This window comes from Pan paniscus, chromosome 21 (assembly GCF_029289425.2).
Source record: "Pan paniscus chromosome 21, NHGRI_mPanPan1-v2.0_pri, whole genome shotgun sequence".
Taxonomy (NCBI): domain Eukaryota; kingdom Metazoa; phylum Chordata; class Mammalia; order Primates; family Hominidae; genus Pan; species Pan paniscus.
In genome coordinates, this window is record NC_073270.2 from 2969678 (window position 1) to 2990249 (window position 20572).

At 48.0% G+C, this 20572-nt stretch overlaps 1 protein-coding gene across 2 annotated transcripts; it reads right to left on the reverse strand.

Moving 5' to 3' along the window:
- Window positions 1–3107: 3107 nt before the first annotated feature.
- On the reverse strand, window positions 3108–19090 carry PDYN (prodynorphin). Of its 2 annotated transcripts, none has more exons than XM_008974744.4 (4): window positions 18280–19090; window positions 16935–16994; window positions 7303–7447; window positions 3108–5313 (listed from the first exon to the last, which is right to left on the reverse strand). In XM_008974744.4, exons 3-4 carry the CDS (start codon window positions 7429–7431, stop codon window positions 4678–4680), a joined length of 765 nt encoding a protein of 254 aa, XP_008972992.3. In that variant the 5' UTR covers window positions 7432–7447; window positions 16935–16994; window positions 18280–19090; the 3' UTR covers window positions 3108–4677. The 2 variants fall into 2 exon arrangements, with proteins under 2 accessions (XP_008972992.3, XP_003821325.3); XM_003821277.5 differs by having other exon boundaries at window positions 7303–7450.
- Between the last annotated feature and the right edge of the window lie 1482 nt (window positions 19091–20572).

Here is a 20572-nt window from a genome sequence, read left to right on the forward strand (position 1 = left end):
GGCCTTCAATGTTTTTATTCCAAATCTAACTCTGGCTTGCTCCACATCCCCCACAAACAGCCTATTAAAATGATCTCCTTGAGCCCTCTGGGTGCTGGAAATGTTCTATGGTGTGATCTGAGTGGTGACCACACAGGTGTATGCAAATGTGAGGCTCCATTGAATGCCACACTTAAGCACACTTTTATAGCACATATGTTACAGCTCTATTAAAAAAATTAATTTCACCCTTTTCTTACCACCAGCGTAGTTTTGTCCCTTCAACAGGTGTGTGCCTCACTCAGGTGACATCAGAAATACCATAATCAGAGGCACACCCCTTTAAGAGGAAGCAACAATGTGAAAATAGCATGCGGGTATAACCCAAAGCTTCTACCAGTCATCTTAAAAGCACATAGAGCCTTAGAATGAACCCAACACAGAGCAGAAGAGAGCCTAGTGATGCAGAGATTGTGATATCCTTATTGAGTCCCTTGATCAAACTCTACCTGAAGCTAAATATCCCTCGGTTTTTCATTTATGTGAACCAACAAATTACTTGGGCTTTTTGTTGTTGTTGTTTATTTGTTTAACCCATTTGAGATAGTTAGGAATCATAAACCTCTTACATATCAGGTGCACTTCATATTACTGAATATATTACTGAACCCAGTGAAATCACTATTTTTCTCTCCATTTGACAGACTGGAAACTGAGGCACAGTGGCATTCAGGGACTTGTTCAGAGTCACCCAGGGAAGCAGAATCTGAAGCCAGTTCTCTGTGGCTCCTACCACGCTTTTTCCTTCTTATGACCACGTGAAATCGGTCCAGAAAAGAAAGTCCAGAACAACAGTGTTCTGCAGTCCATAGCATAAGGGGAAAAGTACTAAAAATGAAAAAAAAGTATTTCTCATAAAAAAGGTTTAGAAAGAACTCACAAAATAGTGGTGAGAGGGTGATGTGTCTTATCCTAAACATGGTATTGTTTGTCTTACTCAGTACTTTAAAAAAATTACCTGCCTAGAGATTGAAAAACAGAGATGTCACATGCATATTGAGCAATCTCTGCAGTCTCTTGGAAATCAGAGAAGGTTTTGCCATTCTAGGGCCACATTTCCCACAGCATATACTCTCCAACTGGCCCCAAACCCCACCAGCTCCCCTTACTCACTGGCATCCACCTACGCTGTGTCAGAATTGATGCACTGATAATAAACTTTAATCTGCTTGAACACTTTTGTTGACTTGGATTCCATAACATATTCCTACTCTATACCCTAGGAGGTCTAGCATTCACTTGCTCTCCTACTGGGATCCATGCTCCATTTTCTTCTTGAGAACCACCCACTTCCTTCCCCACTATTTTGAGTGGGGTTGAATCCATCCCTGGCTCTAGTGATGTCCATGTGATTCAGTTCTAATCAAACAGAGCATCACATCCATCTGTCCACAATGACTGGCATGAGGTCAGGATGGGACACATGACCCAATTCAAGCCAATAAGATGTCATGAAACTTTGATTGAGATTGGTGAAAATAGCATGTGGGTATAACCCAGAGCTTCTGCCAGTCATCTTAAAAGCACATAGAGCCTTAGAATGAACACAATACAGAGGAGAAGAGAGCCTAGGGATGCAGAGATCATGTTATCCTTATTGAGTCCCTTGATCAAACTCTACCTGAAGCTAAATATCCCTGGAATTTTTATTTATGTGAACCAACAAATTACTTGGATTTTGTTGTTGTAGTTTATTTGTTTAACCCATTTGAGAGAGTTAGGAGTCATTTGTTTTCAAGTGGTAGACAGTTCTTCCCTGGAGAATCTCCCAGGCTAGTGACAACAGGATCGGGACTCAGTGGGTAAAAATAACAGAAACCTGAACTTCAACCTGACATAAAGATGGAACTTTCCAACACTGAATAATTGAGGAATAGGAATATGTTGTGGAATCCTAGTCAACAAAAGTATTCAAGCAGATTAAAGTTTCCTATCAATGTGTCAATTTTGGCACAGGGTAGGTGGATGGATAAGATGAACCCAAGCCTTAGGTTCCTTCCATTTTGATGATCCTATGAATATCAAGAATGACACAGTCCTCAGAGAAGGATTTCCTAAATACCCTAGGGAGGTTTCTCCCCTACCCTTGTTAACCTTTATCTCCACATCCCAACTATTTCCCAACAGTTACCATTATTTTTAATGATTGACTTATATTTTTGTCTATGTGTTTGTCTCCTCTACTAGACTGTTAGTTCCATAACAGCAGAGATCTTGTCCATTTCATTTTTCTGTACTTCCACCACCTAGCAAAAGGCCTGCCAAACACCTTTAATTAAGAGTTTGCTGAATGAATGAGAGAATGTATGAGACCTTCCTCACTCTGCATTTTCTATGAAGTCATTCAGAAAGGCAGTGTCCAAATGGAACCCATGAGGTCTGTAGCCATTAAATCTCACATTCATCCTATTTAAAGACATCTCATCAACATTTAATGCAAAATGTCATTTTAGTAAAGGATGTTATGCCACCTATGGCTACAGCATCCTCCATCCCTAACTCACTCATCCTTGTCTGGGAACATGTCTCTATCTCCTGTCCTGGTCATCTAGCATAGAAAACAGCCCATGGGAATTATGTGGGATGCAGACTCCCTCTGCAGCACCTCTCCCCACTCTCCTCATTGTGTTGCTTAATGCTCAAGCTTTGTCACCATCCCTTAAGACAACATAGGAAAAAAAACTCATTTACTGAGCACCTACTGTGTACCAGGATCTTTGCATATATGAGCTCATCTAATCCTCACAGCAACTCTACAAAATTGGCACTATTAGTCTTTATTTTATGGAGGCAGGAACTAAGGCTGAGAGAAGCCAAATGGCTTACTCAAGGTCGCACAGATCCAATGTTCCAATTTAAAGCTGTGACACTTCACAGTTTTTGCTCTTTCTGTTATCCCACACTTGGTTTTCCAACCTGAATATGTGTGTGTGTGTGTGTGTGTGTGTGTGTGTGTGTGTGTGTAACTCTTCTTTATTCCCTAGCACTCTTTTCTGCAAATTTTTTTTCTCTCTGAGGACTGAGGCTCACACACATGTGCACGTGCACGTACACACACACCCACCAAGTCATCAGCATCTTTCTTTTATTTATTGTACTGGAGGAGCAGGAAATTACACAAGCCTATTAAAGGCTAAGCAAATTCCAAGTAAATTGCATAAATGGGATTTTTTAAAAGCACACAAAATAACTCTAAAACAATCTATCCATTTCAGAACATCATCAGATACCTGGGGACTGCGCATGAAGAGATGTGCTCAGCAGCATCTTATACAAATTATCCAGACTCAAGCCTGTTTCCTCTCCTATCCAGCCTCATCTCCTGGACCCACAAACCAAAAGAGAGTGCCTGGGAATGAGAGAGCAAAAGAGAGACAGACAGACAGGGAGGGCTTTGATGGAAACCAAGACATCGGGAGGTCTCTGCCTCTGATTCAGGGTTATTTGAATCAAGGGAACTCATTTGGCCTCAAGCACTTAATCATTTTATTCCTCTTTCTGGTTTTATTTTGAGACATTAAGAGGAAAGAAGCATTATGGGGATTGAAGAGGGCTTTTTCTCTTTCTAGCTGCTGCTTCTGGAGTCCCTTACCCAATGCCCAGTGCATATGTTGGGCCAGATGGCTTGGACTCTTGGCAGCCAATTCAGCTGCTCAAGAACATGGTTGTGCTTAACTTCATCAGCTTGACTCTGCTTCAGTTCACCATGGAGTAGAAGCATGATACCCATCAGTTTAATTAGTTTAATGAGGGCTGAGGGAACTGGTCCACATTTTGAGTTTGTTGCACAGAACAAATTGGTTTGCCTTTCTCCCTCCTTGATCATTTAAGCATTCAAGAGGCTGCTCTCAATCATTTCCGAAAGGGGTTTTCACTCCCTTCTGTAAGGAGTTGGGCACTGTCCAGGGTACCAACATGACTGGGAGTTCAGGAAGTCAGTTCTTCAAGAGGTGCTTTTCTGAACAATGAGGACTCAGAGTACACTGACTAAACATTAAACCCACTAGAAGACTGAACCCTCTACTGTAAGGGTTCCTGATCCAATATAAGGCAATGTTTAAGCTTTTTACCTAAAGCATCGTCTCCAAAGTCAGGTGCACAGGAGATCTTTTGAGATTTGGGAATATAATGTTAGGATTTCTGTGTATGATTATTTACCTTCTTTTAAAGTTCTACTCTTTATGATGTGTATACTATCTGCATGAGGGAGCATGCTCATATTTCTTCTAAGAGGGGCATGTGATCGGTTAAGTTTGGACATCATAGACCTACAGGTACAAAGAACACATCGCTCTGGTTCCCTGGAATTGAGGAGTCACGTGAACAGGTTGGAAGGACAGATCACAAACTGCTGCTGCTGCTGCTGCTGCTGCTGCCGCTGCTGGTAGTTTTAGAGTCTAGGTGTCTGAGCCAAGCACTAAGCCTATTGTGGGGAAGGGACATCCACCCTTCCCCATCACAGACCCCAGAGAAATAACATACTCCCAGGCAGAAGAGAGATAGACTGGGCTTGGATATTTTGTACACAATGCTGAGCTGAGCATGGGGAAGGGGCACATACAAGAGGATGAATGAATGCACTCCAACCTGAAAAGGTGTCGGGGGTTGCTCCTGACTCTACTCCATGAAAAGAGGTGCTTATGCATCAAAAAGCTCTCCAGAGTAAGCATTCGGATCTTCCTGAGACCGAGTCACCACCTTGAACTGGCGCCGGAGAAAACCGCCATAGCGCTTCTGGTTGTCCCACTTGAGCTTGGGACGAATGCGCCGCAAGAAGCCCCCATAGCGTTTGTACAGGTCCTCGTGGCCCGTGCTATCCCCGTCCCCCTCCCCAGCCACCTCTGAGCTCCTCTTGGGGTATTTGCGCAAAAAGCCCCCATAGCGTTTGACCTGCTCCTTGGGGTCCTCCTCAGCGAGATCGAGTGTGCCAGTCTCCATGGCACCATCGTTCAGCTGGGCATCCCTCATCAGCTCAGACTCTGCTCCCTCCCTAAACCCATCAGAGAGACCCCTGAGCTTCTCCTCCAGGCTCTTGCTCAGAGTGTTCTCCTTTGTTGAGATACTTGGGAGAAACTTGCTTTTCTCCAGCTCCTTCAGGAATGACCCAGAGAGCTTGGCCAGTTCACTGTAGGGCCCTTCCCCAACCGACTTGCTCCCCAAGTCCTCCTTGTCATTGAGCCCAAGGGTGGAGGGGCTGAAAAAAGACAGAAAGCTCTGGCATCTCTCCCATTCCTCAGAGGGCAGCAGGGCAGCCTGGCATTGCAGGGAGCAAATCTGCAAAATACCCAAAAAGACCACAGTGGCAAATGATCAAAACACATGCACCGGTCTGCCCCAGGCTCCCCTGTCCAGTGTCTGAGAAAACCAAAATGAACGCCACTGCTAAGCCCTGGGCTACCCATGTTCATACTACTGGTGGTGCATAAAGGTAGAGGACTTTGTGCCTGTGAGAAAGAGAAGACAGACCTGGAGAGGTGAAATGGCTTTAGACCCAGGACACATGGCTGCAGGTGGCAATTGCCAGAATTGGAAGTAAGATCTTCCCGTAGTGTTCTGTGTGCTCACCTTTCCCCCTCCACGTCTGACTCCCAGACAGGAAACCCCATCTCCATTAAAAATACAGATTCTCTCCCAGGCTTCCGCAGGTGTGAAGCACACTGCTAACTCTTGGTAAAGTGGGACAGAGAAGTGCAGCATGGCAGAGAACACACAGGAGAGGACACAGGAGGGTTCATCAGGCCTGGGGTGGGGGGCAATGGCATCACTTCATAGGGCCATTGGGAGCATTCAATCATGATGACGATGACAATAGCAAAGAATATGGAACTTCAACCCAGGCCATCCAATGCCATGAGTCTTCATGCTTAAACGTGGTGCTCTTTGAGATTGGGCATGGGCAGGACCTGGCCCATTGTGTGCATCTCTCAGTGGCTAGAATTATGTATTAAATAACTTCTTTTGCCAGGTGCAGTGGCTCATGCCTGTAATCCCAGCACTTTGGGAGACCAAAGCCGGCGGATCACTTGAAACCAGGAGTTTGAGACCAGCCGGGCGGACATGGCAAAACCCCATCTCTACTAAAAATACAAAAATTAGCTGGGTGTGGTGGTGTGCACCTGTAGTCTCAGCTACTCGGGAGGCTGATGTACGAGAATCACTTGAACCCAGGAGGCGGAGGTTGCAGTGAGCTGTGATAGTGCCACTGCACTCCAGCCTGGGCAACAGAGCAAGACTCTGTCTCAAACAAAAATAAATAAATAAATAAATAAATAAATAATAACTTCTGGCATGGGCTTGATAGCCCATGCCTGTAATCCCAGCACTTTGGGAGGCTGAGGTGGGCAAATCACTTGAGGTCAAGAGTCTAACACCAGCCTGGCCAACATGGTGAAACCCCATCTCCACTAAAAATACAAAAATTAGCCGGTTGTGGTGGTGGGTGCCCATAGTCCCAGCTACTCGGGAGGCTGAGGCAGGAGAATCATTTGAACCCAGGAGGCAGAGGTCTCAGTGAGCCGACATCATGCCACTGCACTCAAGTCTGGGCTACTGAGTGAGACCCTGTCTCTGAAAAAATAAATAAATAAATAACTTCTTTCACTATCTCATGGAATCACCTCCATTTTGCAGATGAAGAAACCGAGGCTCAGAGAGGGAGTTCCAAGGTCATGGAGCTAGAAAGGGACAGAATCAAAGTCTGTGTTCTGTCCCTATGCCCTTGGTACTTCTATTCCAGCCTTTCTGCTGTCATGGGAGAGACGTGGGGGAACTTAACTCAAAGCAAAGCCGACAAGGTAGGGCCAAGAGGTGCTAAGGCCCAGGAGAGGGGTCAAAGCTTTGATCCTGTCAGCCAGATCTTTGCATTTAGGGGTGTTGGAGACAGCTCCTCTCATGGATCTGTCTAGATTTGGAGGTGCTCATCAGCCCAGGAAAAAGAAACCCTGAAAAGTCAATCTAGAGCTGCTGACTGCCGAAGTCAGCACCACCTCAGAAATGACACTCCCTGTTGCCAGGCATCTCTCTCCCTGGACACCTGAGTCTCTTGTCCTGGCCTAAGTGAACCCATGGTGGTGAGGTCTGGAGTGGGGACACAGCAGCCCCTGGTGTCCAGGCCATCTACAGGGCAGGACACCCACCACCCTGCACAGGTGGGATGGATCTACAGGACAGCACACAGCTGCCCAGGCCTGCAACCTCCCCTCTCTGGGCTGCCTCACACAGGTCCAAGGACCTGGGCATTGAAGAACCTTGCCTGAAACGTACCAGGGGGTTGATAGGTTTGGGACCATCCTGGGTCTTTACAGCACACAAGGAGCACCGCCACAGGCAGTCCGCTGTGGCGGAGGGGAACACGAGGAGGCAGGCAGCCAGGACCAGCCCCTGCCAGGCCATCCTGTCTCAGCAATTCCTGCTGGGGAGGAAGAAAGAGAAGATAATGAAATCTGTGATCACCACTCTGTAGATTGTGTTCTGAGCCCACAAAGTCATCTCTTTAACTCCTGCCCACAGCACTGCAAAGCATTCTGATTCCCATTCTACAGTCAAGAAAACAGAGGCCCAGGGAGGTAAAGCAGAGGCCCAAAGCCAAGAGTCAAGGAAGGGAATGAGCACCCACTGTATACCCAGAGCTTTCCTGCACGTTCACTTTCAATCTGCACAATAGTTCTTCAATGTGGGCTGTGCTAGTTTGATTCAACAGATGGGCTCAGAGCTGGGAAGTGGTTGCACACAGCTAGGAAGTGGACAAGCCACGACTTACTCTGGGTCTTTCAGACTTCAAAACCCACTTTGGCCACCCGCCAAGCCAGAAGATACTTGGCTAAATGCTTTTCTGAGTTCTCTGAGGTCTTTGTCCCTGTGTCCCAGACTGTCCCATGTCAGTCCTTTCGGCTGTGTGAGGGCTTCGGAATTTTTCTCTCCCACTCTGGTACTGTCACTGACCTTGGCCACGGCTCCACCTTCACTCCCTCTCCCTGCTGGCCTCCCTGCCTGCCTCCAGTTCCTTCTCTGATTCCTCCTTCCTACCCTGAAATGCCGGTCTTGGCAATATCAATTCTGTGAACAGACCCATTGGGTGGGGTCAGGCTGGCCCTTCTGCCTAAATGTCAGGGCTCCCTCAGTCCCTTTCCTACAATCCCACACTTCAGCTCTGGGCTCCAACCACATCAGCTTCTTGCAATTCCCTTAATGAATGCATCAGGCTCTGACCCACCCCCAGGCCTTTGCACATGCTGTTCCCTCTGCCTGGAGAACCCTTCATCTCCTATTCTGTTACCTGTCATTTAGGTCCTGGATTAGATATTACTTCACCCAGGCAGCTCTCCCTGATTGCCTAGGCTAGGTGAGCTGCTCCTCCTTTCTATTCTCCCAGCAACATGTGCCTCTTCCATGAAAATAGTCTAATTTGGTAATTAGCTATGCGAGTCTTCAGGATTTGGTTCCACGTCTTGTCTTTTTCTCTGAAATAATCACTCTGTTCCTCAAATAAGCTTGCTCCTACCTCAGGGCCTTTGCACTTTCTGTTCTTCTGCCTGCAGTATTTTGACCTCAGACTTCTACATCACTAGCTCCTTCTTTGTCATTAAATTAGTTGTCACATTGGCAGAGAGGCATTTACTGATCACTATGTCTAATGAGGCTTCCTTGGTCTCTCTCTTACATCACCCTTTGTTTGCATCAGAACACTCCCACCTCATAGTCTCGTATCTATTTGATGCTTGGTTGTTGTTGGTGGTGTGTATGTTGTGGTTATTGCCTCCCCAGTAGAATGTTAGCTCCTTGAGGACACAGACCCTGTCTTATTCTCTGCTGTATACTAGCTCCTAAAACCCTGGCCAGCACATCACAGGTCCTCAATAAATTCTTGGCAGATGAATTAATGCTTCATAAATACTCGGTTAAAAGTTGTCTGTTTTGCAGGGCATGGTGGCTTACACCTGTAATCCCAGCACTTTGAGAGGCTGAGGCGGGCAGATCACTTGAGGTCAGGAATTCGAGACCAGCCTGACCAACATAGTGAAACCCCATCTCCATTAAAAATACAAAAATTAGCTGGGAAGAGTGGCATGTACCTGTAGCCCCATCTACTCAGGAGGCTGAGGCAGAAGAATCATTTGAACCCAGGAGGAAGAGGTTGCAGTGAGCAGAGATTGTGCCACTGCCATCCAGCCTGGGCGACACAGTGAGACTCCATCTCAAAAAATAAATAAATAAATAAAAATAAAAAGTTGTCTGTTTCATAGTCAGCCGTTTATAAATCAGATATCAAGACTCAGGGCCTCGATATTTGATTTACGAGGGCGCAGTACAGTTCTTTCAACTGGATCCCCTAAGACACCCCACCCCACCCTGGCCAGGGGCTTCACGCTTCACCCAGCATGGTCTTTGTAACCTGACAACACCAATTTACTCTCAGAAATGGCTGTCCTCTTTTCCTCCAACTTCCCCATCCCTGCAAACTGCCTTGTTTGCTCAGGTGCTCAGAGTGTTTTGAAGCTTCCACTCCACGGGCCCCAGAACCCCACGCTGTAGCCAGAGCGGGGTCTCCCCGTGAAACCATGCAGTAGGCTCTCCCACCAGAGCATGCCTAATAGTGATCCCAGCCGCCATTTATCAGACCCCTACTGCTCTAAGCTCTTCAATTCATCACCTCATTTATTCCTTCAGGGAAGTGGGCACTTCTGGTCTGGTGAATTGCCCATGTTCTACCTCGAATAGTGAAGCTGGGGTGCAAGGCCTGTTCTGTTTGACCCCCTACACTTAATGACTACAATTTCTAGAGCAACTTCAATTCAGTGGCAGCTGCACCCTCCGTGAGATCCAAGGGGCTTTATATACAAAGCCCTTGACCTGTGTATTGTACTCAGCCTACCCACAAACTGTGAGAGGTGGGTATCACTAGCCCCACTTTATAGACAAGAAAACTGGTGCTCAGAGAGGCTTAGTAAATCTCCTGAGGTCACACAGCAATTCAAGGCACAAGCTCAGGCCCATGTGCCTTGCTTGAGGCTCTGGCAAGGTCTGCTCCCCTGAACCAGGGAGGCTCAGTGGAAAAGTCAGGGACGCGGACTTATGTCCCTCCTGTGTCTTTCTCTTCCCCTTGAGTCTGTCAGCTGCGGAGTGGATTACAGTTCCCCACCAGTGAGCCGTGCAAAGCGGGCAGCTCATGTTTTCTCTGATATCAGCCATGGCTGGGCTGGCCTGTTAGAAGATCAGCAGTGAATTAACCTACTGGGGAGGGGGCGCCTACCACACCATCTAACTCCTGGCTGAAGGCTTCCCACACAGCTTAGCTGCTAAGGTAGGGGACTCACGTTAAGATCTCTTTATCTCAGGCAAAAACAGCGTTGGCATCCTTGTCTTTCATCCATTAACTTTATATTGAATGATAATTCTGGTTGATCTGAAGGTAATGAGGTACTCACGATGTTCTGAGCAGTTCTCATGGATTAACTCATACATATTCACAGAAACTCTGCAGCATCGGTGCTGTTGCCATGCCCACTTTACAGATGAGGAAACTGAGTTAAGATTCTAGAGCCTGCCAAGATTCTACAGTGAGTAAGTGGCAAAGCTGGGATTCGTACCAGGCTGTCTGGCTCCAGAGCTACCTTCGTAACCGCTGTGTACTGCCCAGGCCCCTTCAGTCCTCTCATCTCCAGCCTCCAGCTTCTCCCTCCAGGTGGACCCTCCCCTGGTTCTGGAGTAGCCTCCAATCTTTCCCTCCTAGACACTTTCCACGCAGCAGCTGGAGGACCCTTCTGAAATGCAGATCTGACTGCACCTCTGCCCTGTGTCCACTGGCTTCCAGAGGAAGATTGTCCCCGTCACCTAGCAGCCCCGGGCTCTCCTAATACCAACAGCTCACATTTGCTAGTGCTCCCTGTGTGCCTGCCCCTGTGCTCAGAACTCTGTGTGTCTTATTGTAAGGGGGTCCTTCTGACAACTCCATAAGACTGGGACTAATATTCTCCCCATTCACGGATGAGAAAATGGAGACACAGAAAGAACATATAGTCTGTCCAAGCTATCCCAGCAAGTACACAGCACCCAGACAGATTGGATGTGAGTTCTGCCCATCCTGGGCTTGACCAAACCACCTGCAATTTCAAAACAAATGCTCCACACACCCCACCCTCCAAGCCTTTGCACAAAGGGTTTCCTCTGACAGGAACATCTTTCTCAACCCACTCATCCACTCCCATCACACTTTGACCTGGCTAATTCTTACTCATTATTCAAAACTCAGCCTCAGTTGCCTCTTCCAGGAAGTCTGTCTGGATTAGTTCCCTCCTTTGAGCTCCCACAGCCTCCTATGCTGGCTCCATCACAAAATTACCACTTACCTGTCTGAGTCCCTTATGGGCAGGTAGGGGGGTCGCTGAGGTGCGAGTGTGTTGTGCTTCAGGATGACAAAGAGGCCAGGTTGCAGGAAGGGACATAAGGGAGAGACTGGGGTGGAAAAGCAAAGAGGTGGGCAGAGGATAGATAATGCCGGCTGTCATAGGCCAAGGGAGAGTTTGCATTTGATCTAAATGTGACTGGAAGACTAAGGAAGTTTGAGTGATTGATGAATGAATGAATAAATGGTGTCCCAGTACCTCATACAGGGCTAGAATGAGAGCAGGAGCTGCACACCGATTAGTTATGAAAATAAACAGGCAATATTTTTAAATTAGGAAATTTTTACATTAAAAAAATCTCAATTTTCAATTTGTCTTGAAAAAACAAAAGGCCTGGGGACATTGAGCCTGTATTCCAATATGGCAACAGTCACAGAGGAAGAGCCGTACTGCCCATCGCCACCCGCGGAACCACCCGGGGCTTCCCTCACTGCCAACTGCCTGACAGACAAATGAGTCTGCAGCCCCTGAATTACCCACTCTAACTCGGAGAAGCAGCATGGGGTGGAAGGGACACAGCTGGTGAGAAAGGAGAGGTAGGACCTCAAATTCTTTCCTGACCCCGAAGCAGGATCACCAAGTGGTCAGTAAAGTGGGCTCAGGTCTCAGCCCACCACTTACCACCACTTTAGGAAAATGACTTAGCTTTACTGTGCCTCAGTTTTCTCAGCTACAAAATGGGGCTAATAATAATGCTTCAGAGGGTGGGCATAGGAACTAAATAAATGATCACATTTGAAGCACCTAGCGTGTGCTTGAAGCACCTGGCACATAGTAGGTGCTTTGGAGAGGGGAGTATGAAGACTCCAGTCTAGTCTTACTTGAGCAGTAGGGTATAGGAAAAGAAGAGGGCAAAAAGGAGAGATCATAAAGAGCTTGGCACACTGCAGAAACAAAAAATGCTGCTGCATGACTCACTGCCGTGGACGGAGGGCCTGCTGGGTGTTGGTCTGGGCTGAATGCCCTTCATCCATGATCCTGTCAACCCAGCAACAGCCACTGATTCTCAGGAGCCTACTGGGTGCCAGGCTGTGCATTACTGCTTTGTACATATTAGCTCCAATCCTCACAGCAACCCCAGAGGTGCATGTTTTTTTTTTTTTTAATATCCATTTTACAGAGGGCCAGACTGAGGCTGAGAAAGGGGAACTTGCTCATCCAAGTTCACCTGGAGTTATGAATGGGGGAGTTGGGATCCTGTTCAGATCCCTCTGGGTTAAAAGGGGATCCTAGTAGAGACACATTGGCCCTCACAATTTCATAGGTGATCCTATTTCCTTCCTTTTATAGGATAAATACATTACTGAACAATGTCAGATGGGCCCCGGGGGAAGCATTTCGACCTTTCTGATGGGGATTTGCCAAGGAATGGAGCTGGGAAGTCACACATAAGAGAGAGCCCTGCCTGCCTATCATGTCTGATTAGGGATGGGCCAAGGAGGAAAGGAACTTTGCCGATCATCGGGATGAGAAGTGGGAAGCAAGCCCCCTTGGTAAGCGGGAGGCATGACGTCAGTATCTGACCCTGAGGGAGGGCCTGCATGGTCTTCTTTCACAGACTTGGCCAAGGACCCGGAGGCCGCACAAGGAAAAGTCCTTTGCACTTGGCAGTTTGTGAAGCTTTTTCTCAGCCACTACCTCGGGTGCTTTGTAATAGCCCAGTAGGGGAAAGAGGGGCTGATGGGGTAGTGGGGTGATTCTCCCCTAACAGGTGGGGTTGTTTCAGACTCACCAGCCTCCCTAATCACATGAGCCAATTCCTTACGTAAATCTCTTTCTGCAGATAGGCACACCTCGTTGGCTCTGCCTCCCTGGAGAACCTTGGCTAATACAACACCCATATCCCTTTGTTTGCATCTATGTCTGTGGTTGTTTTCATGCTGCAAAAGCTGAGTTAATTGCTGAAACAGAGACTGTAGGGCCAAGAAAGCCCGAAATATTTACTCTCTGGTCCTTTACAGACAAGGTTTGCTGACCGTACTTTGACTGGTTTTATAAACATTTTATGATTCTAATAGTTTTTAAGCTAATTTTCTTGAGTCCTCAGGCACTTGAACATATTCTCAAATAATAAAACATTTTTTATGCCTTGCTAGTGGATGGATCTCTTACCAGGAGGTCAGGTGGGTTTCCCGATGGAAGAGGCAGGAAGAAACTGGCCCCATTCTTCAGCCCTGAGCCCTTTCTAGTTGCCTGGGCTGCTCTCCTGGCAAATACTGAGAGGACCTGGGGAGGCTTGCCTTGGGATTTACCTTTTCCTTGAGAGGGAAAGACATGGGCTCTGCGGTCATTTGGTGCCACCTCCTCCACAAGCCTCAGTCTTCTCATCTGTTATTGGGGTGTATCATCTTCCTGCACTGAGACAGCACTGCTTAAAGGGCCAGCACAAAGTAGACCCTCTTTTCACCCAGGGCCCAGAGTTCCTTGAAAGGGAATGATCTTTTTGACATCTTGGCTTCTCGATGATATTTCTATATTGTAGTCAGCTGAGGGCTCAGAGGAGCCGCGAGCGTTTTTATTTAAAAAGCCAGCATGGAATAATAATGGCTTGATTTAACATTGCAATGATCTCTCTGAGCACTTTAGTGCATATGATTACCCCTATTTGATGAAAGAGGAAATGGGAAAAGGTAGAAATGAAGTCACTTGTTTAAGGTCATATCATGAGTCACGAGGGAAATGGAGACAGAACTCCAGCCTCCCACACCCGAACCGTGACTCCCACTAAAGAGATGCCATTGTTTCAATGACCCTGCAATGACAACCATCCTAACAGCCAGCAAGGACTGAGACGCTGTTCTGCACCTGCCCCGTGCACTCCAGGTGCCTCCCGTGGACCCTACGGGGCAGGGGCTAATATTACAGCTTGGGATCCAGATGGGAAGGTGAGGATCAAGTGACAAAGTGCCTCTCCGTGGTCACAGAGCATGGCAGAGTTGGAATTCTCTAAGTCCATCGCATTCCTCATTTAGGGTGTAGCTATGAGAAGGGACAAGCTCTTTGCTGTCCACTTTATCTCAATTATTTCTCTCTTCTCTTGAAGAGAATCCAGTGGGTTGGGAACTATTAGTTCCATTTCCAGATGGGGAAAACAGAGGCTCGGAGTCTAAAAGACTGGGCCAAGACCAAGAAGCAAGGAAACAGCAGAATAAGATTTCAGAGTCAGTCTGCTGACCACGCCACAAACCATCCTGAGGCCTAAATATGTATCAAGTGTCTTTCGGATAACCTCCCAAACTCTCACATTCCTGACGTTGAAACCATTTCAGGGGCTTTTACCCCACACTCAAAAGTGTAAAGTTCACCCTTGTGGGTCTCCAGGTGGTTGGCAAAGGGAGCCCCTGAACCCGGAAAAGCGGTGCCCCTTGTTAGGTGTTAGCATCGTAACAAAAGACGAATGATCAATGGGAAGGAGGCTCGGGTTCTGAACAGAAAGTAAACCCACACTTTAGCCTGGCAAAGATCAAAGCACAGAATCGGATGAGGGTCCCGTTTGGTGGTCGGCTGCATTTGCTGTGCAGAGAACAGAGGGAAAGATGGCCTTGCAGGCAGTGGTCCTGGTGGGATCATTCACTGCATATTTAACAGAACGGTTTTCAAGAGCAAGGTTTGGATGGAACCGCCACCCTTTTTGTTATCTGGTGCAATTAAGGGATGGGGAGAAAGGCAAAAAGAGGATAAGCTAGAGAGATATGGAGATGAAGAGACATAGAGAGAGAGATGTAAAAAGAGAGAGTTAGAGATATAGACACAGAGAAAAAGACAGGGGCCCAAAAGAATGGCAGAGGTGAGAACTGCACACACAGAAAAAGAGACCGAGACACCGAGAAAAAGCAGAGAGAGGTGGAGGACCATATGGGAAGAAAAAACAAGATGAGACATAGAGATGGGGAGAGGACAAATGGGAATAGAAGGGAAGGGGGTGAGGAGGAGGGGAAGAAGAGGGAAAAAAGGGAAGGGAAGTGAACACAATAAGAGAGAGAGAAGTGGGGAGGGAGAGTAGATTTTGATTCAGGATGCTGACCTACCGTGTGAATCACAAACACCAATTCTCTCCCTCCTGCTGCTCTCTGAGTCTGCCCTTTGTTCCTAGGGACCCGTGGGCAAGAGACCCTGCCACATAATAACTGCTCAGTAAACCGCTGTCAAGTTAAATCAAATTGTCCAGGAATAGGACAGGGACCAAATGGCAGTTCAAGCCAATGCATCAACAAATTGCCTCGGTGCATATGTCTGTGGCTTGTGGCCAGCCGCTCTGGCCAGTGGGATGACCTGGATGGACTCGGAGGAGCCCCCTGAGCCAAGCCATGTGCCTCATGGACCTGGGCCATCGTCCTCCTGCCAGGAGCATCAGTCTGGATCCAGCCTGGGAGGGACTGATGAGGCTGCGCTTCACAGCACTGACAGACCCCAGTCCATTTCGAGGGTCTGATCCTGGGGCTTACCTGGGTGTCTCCAGCCGATGTTTACTGCCTACCACAGTGGCCAGCTCTGTCTCAGTGAAACAGGTTTATCACTTTGTCAGACCCAGCAAGATTAGCCAGCATTCATGGGCTGAGATGAGTGAATACAGTGAGAGAAATCAGCTGTGTAACCACACTTTCTCAGGCATGCATTGAAATCGAACCAGTAACTATTGATCTCTCTTACAATGATGGAAGAGATCTAATAAATACGACAATTGTGCAGGAATGACCCAAGGAGGTGGGTAGTGGGAGGTGGATTTAGGGAGTATCGATCAAAAAGAGACTTCATGATCCTGATGCAGCAGATGAAATAAAAAGTCTTCTGCTGGGATGGGGAGGGGAAAGGAGCACCAGCCCCTCAAATGAAAATATTAGACATTAGATCATACTTCCTGGACATAGCACACAGCATGATGGAGTGGGATGATCAGCGATATGATAATCGATGGAGAGAAAGGTCCAACCTCACCACTTCAGAACAGTGAAAATCTGAGCAGTCATGCCAGTATTTATTGAGCACCTACTGAATGCCAGGCATTTTGCTATATCCCGTTGGAGGCTTGCAATAACCTTAGGAGGTGAATATTATTATTATTCTCATCATACAGGTAAGGAAAGTAGGACTCAGAGAGGGACTTCTACTGTTCCAAAGTCACACAGTAAGTGAGTGGTAGGATCTGGGATTTCAGCCCAGCACTGTTTCAGGTGTTGTGAGACACACGTGTAGATGACAGATGGAAAATTCCTGCCTCCCAGGAGTTACTTCAAGAAACCTTAACTCCTTCCACGTGTTTTAAGATCGCAAATCTCTCAAATAGCCCCAGAGCTGATCCCTTCGCCTGCTCCCTTAAAATGTGCTGCCTTCCGCCACATAACCTTGGGAACCAGTGTGACATCCCCCTCCCAGCTGCCAACAGAGGCATAGGGTTTGCCTGCCACCTATCACACCTCTAGCTCAGCTGGGGCAAAGCAGTGGGCTTGAGATCCCGTCAGTGAACGCAAACCACCCCCAGGCAGCATAACTCACCGGCTTGGGCTGCTGCGACAGCTCCCCCCACGCAGATCTCAAAGCCTGAAGATAAATGACCTGCAAAAATAGAACAAAGGCAAGGTGTGGTGGGACTGGGGGGGAGAAGAGGAGGGGAAAAGAGAAGGAAGGTGCCACAGAGGGGTGGGAGTGAGGCCTGCGGTGAGAAAGAACAGAAGAGGACCGACATTCTGCAACACTTTGCAATGGTTCTCGACTGGGATGCCTGTCAAGTTAGAAAGGCAAGCCTTGTATATTTCAGCAACCCTTGGAAGAAAGATGATAATGAAGACTTTCAGTCTGTGGGAGGGGAATTGAAATCAGATCCAATAATCAAAAGAGCTTGTTTCCCCTGGGAAGACTGGAGACTTAATTAAGTAATGTTTGTAGAGCTTGGAGGGATTCTTGATACCCAGGAAAAAGTAAGCAGTTGCAGAATTTACTCTTCAACCTTGGAGTAGTCAGCAGGGTTTTGTTTTTTTTTTGTTTTTTTTTTTTTTTTTTTTTTCCTGAAACTCATCAGCTTTTTGCTAGAATCAAACTTTGAGACTTGGTACTTTTCTGAATATGGGTCTCTGGACCAGTGAGCAAATGGCTTTCCCTTTGAGCCTCCTCCTGGCCTTAGACTCCTCTGGCTGTAGTTAATAGGAGAGCAACAAGTCCTTTCCAAGTAAAATGGACAAGAAAATGCCTGCTAAGCCTGGGCCTCCTGGCTTGTTGTCACTCCCTTTTCCCATTCCCTTCCAACAAAACATCCCCAAACTTCAACCTGTATCAAATTCCATCAAAAGAAGCCACTCAAACCAGCACCCTGTCAGCAATTAAACACAATCCGAAAAGAATGAAAAGGCCGAAGCTGGCCGTACATTGATGTACATGTTATGTGATAAATGCCAGAGCCTTGGATCTCATTAATGTCCCCAAACTGTTGTTCTCTAAGTCCAGTGAGACTCATTGACCTTTAAAATCACCCTGATTAGTGAAACCTCTCACTTCTCCCATCCAGGGTGTCCCATTTTCCCCAGACCCTGGGAATGGCATGGGAACTGCTGTGTGGGAGGCTGCAAGGAGAAGACCCTGGAGCTAAAGCCAAAGGGTGGTCCTCTTGGGAGAGAGCTTACCACCTGTTTAAGCCAGGACTGTGCAGAAAGGGAGAGTCCAAAGAGCAGTCTCTCACTGGTCTGGCTTTTGTGAACTAGCCTCCTAACTGTAACCACCTTTGCTAGATAATCAGACCCAAACCTAAAATCCCCAGCTCGAGCTCCCACCATCTCTAGGTCCAGAGGACCAGGAATAAGCAAATAAAACCAAGCGATAGAATTCCAGTGCCCCCTCTGGATGTTACCTGCACTCTGCTTTGTCCCTGGGCAGCTTCTGGCCGAGCAGGTCGGAGGTGGCAGTGGCTGGTCCAAGGCTCAGGGGCCTCCCTGACTCCGGCTTGGGAGGAGATGCCAAAGAGGCAGCTGTGAACACCACCAAAGCCCCTTCAAATGGCAGTTCTGGTGCCTCTTCCCCCCTTTTATGGACGAGAGCCTCCCCTGTCGCTCAGCCCTTGCTGAGCACAGGCTGCTGGGAGCCAATGGGGAAGTGGCTGAGAGCAGTCAGAGCGCAGACCCCCAGGCCCTTCAACTCGAACTCCCTGGGCCCGACACAATAGGCTTCTCTTCGTGACAGGGATGTGGAGGAGGAAGGCAGCCGTGTTGGGGAGGGGGCGGATTCTGGGTGTAGTGCTGTTTGTCACTTGAAATCCGGCCACTTCAGTTTTTGATGCGTTTCCAGGAGAGTGTCACAGGAAAAAGAAGACAGGGAAGGACAGAGACAGAAGAGTTAGAGAAAGAGAGAGAGAGAGAGAGAGAGAGACTCAGAGAAAAACAGAATCGGAAATCGAGAAAGAGGCAATGTCGGACCTAGGGAGTGATACAAAGGAGGGGAGAAAGAGAAAGAAAAACAGAGACAGAGAGTGGCAGAGATAGGGAGATGGGTAGAAACACAAGGAGAGAGGGACAGAGCAAGAAAAAAGGAAACCAGCCAGGAAGACTGTCAGACTCAAAACACACTGATCCACAGACAGACAGACGTGGAGACAGACAGAGGCTGAGACAGTCTTCTGATCACGGAAGAGAGTCGGGAGATGACAGCCGAGTCAGCAGGCACGTGCATGGCCCGCTGTTGTGTGCCGTGGCAACTCTGTGTTGGCTGGTGCACGCGTGTGCTGGAATCTTTTTGTGTGTACATTTGCCTGCAAACGGCATTCGGCTCTGGTACATGCCTGAGCTGGTGCCAGGCACACTAGCCCTGGCAGAAGCACAGCTCTTCCCCGACAGCCAGGAGCTGCAGTTTAGTTTTCTCTGGCGGCAACACAAAATGAATAGCAGGAAAAACCCCTCAAAATATGGGCTGCAATATGCCTCAGCACACACTCTGGGTGAGGGATGGACCCACCTCAATATACCCTTGGCCTGGACCAGCAGCAGCTTGAAGGTGGCACTCTTCATTGCTACAGAGACCTTCCAGAACATAGGGGTCTTTGAGTTTGGAAGAGAACATGCTTCCCTTCTCAGTCAATAGCAGACAGTTTGTGGTGGGAGGCACAACTATTTCAGAAGTCTGGCAGGGCCGCCCATTTTGTGGGCACCTGGCTGCACCAGGCAGTTAGGTAGAGTTGTCAGATTTAATCCTCATGACCTAGCCCATTGGTTAATATTATCCCCATCTTGCAGATGAGAAAACAGAGGTTTGAGAGCTGAGAAACTTGCCTAAAGACACACAGCAAGTAAGTCATCCAGCTAGAATCTAAAGTCAGGTTGATCTATCCTCCAAGTTTCTGCTCCCTCCCTTGCCTCTCCCCAGGCTTGAATCTGCCCACACTGAGGGGTGGGGTCAGTTTTCTTCTCTGGGACTCAGCCTCTCCATACACAGGCTGTGCTTAATGACATTTAAGATGTGAGTTTGACTCTCAGGTCTGCCACTCACCATCGGAGAGACCTTGGATAAGCTGCCAACTTCAACCTCTAATTGCTCATCTGTACAGTGGGGACAACAGTATCATGGGGCTCTTGGGCTCTTGTGAGGGTGAAAGGAGGATGTGTCAATAGCACTTAAAGCAGCCAGTACGGAGCGAATGTTCTGCTCCCATCATTCCTGATAAACCACATCACTCCAGCTTTGATGCAGCCGGTTCTCCTGGGCATCCTCCTCTCCCTGCACCTGGCTCGTTAAACTCTCACATGAGGAGGAGGGTAGAAGGGGCTGTTTGCTGAACACCTATTATGCCTCAGACATTTCCACATTCCATCACATCCTCACAACAAGAAAACCTGTGGCGTGGATCTCACAATGCGTCCTCAGATGGAGAAGGCAGCAGAAGTTCAGAGAGGCCCCAGCCACCCAGGGAGGGAGGAAGAACCGAGACCCATCCCTCAGATCCTGAAGCTGCAGCCCCACCACACTCCCCTCTGGACCCACAGCCTCACTTTCCTTCTCCTCCCTGTCTCCTCTTCCCGAGGCAGCACAAGGGGTCTGACTGGCGGGTGCAAGCGACTCCTGGTGCCCTATGTGGAAGCCCCTGTCCAGTTGGTGATAGCCAGTGCGCAGGGTCACCAAGCACTTGGCCACATCTCAGGCTGGCTTCTTGCATG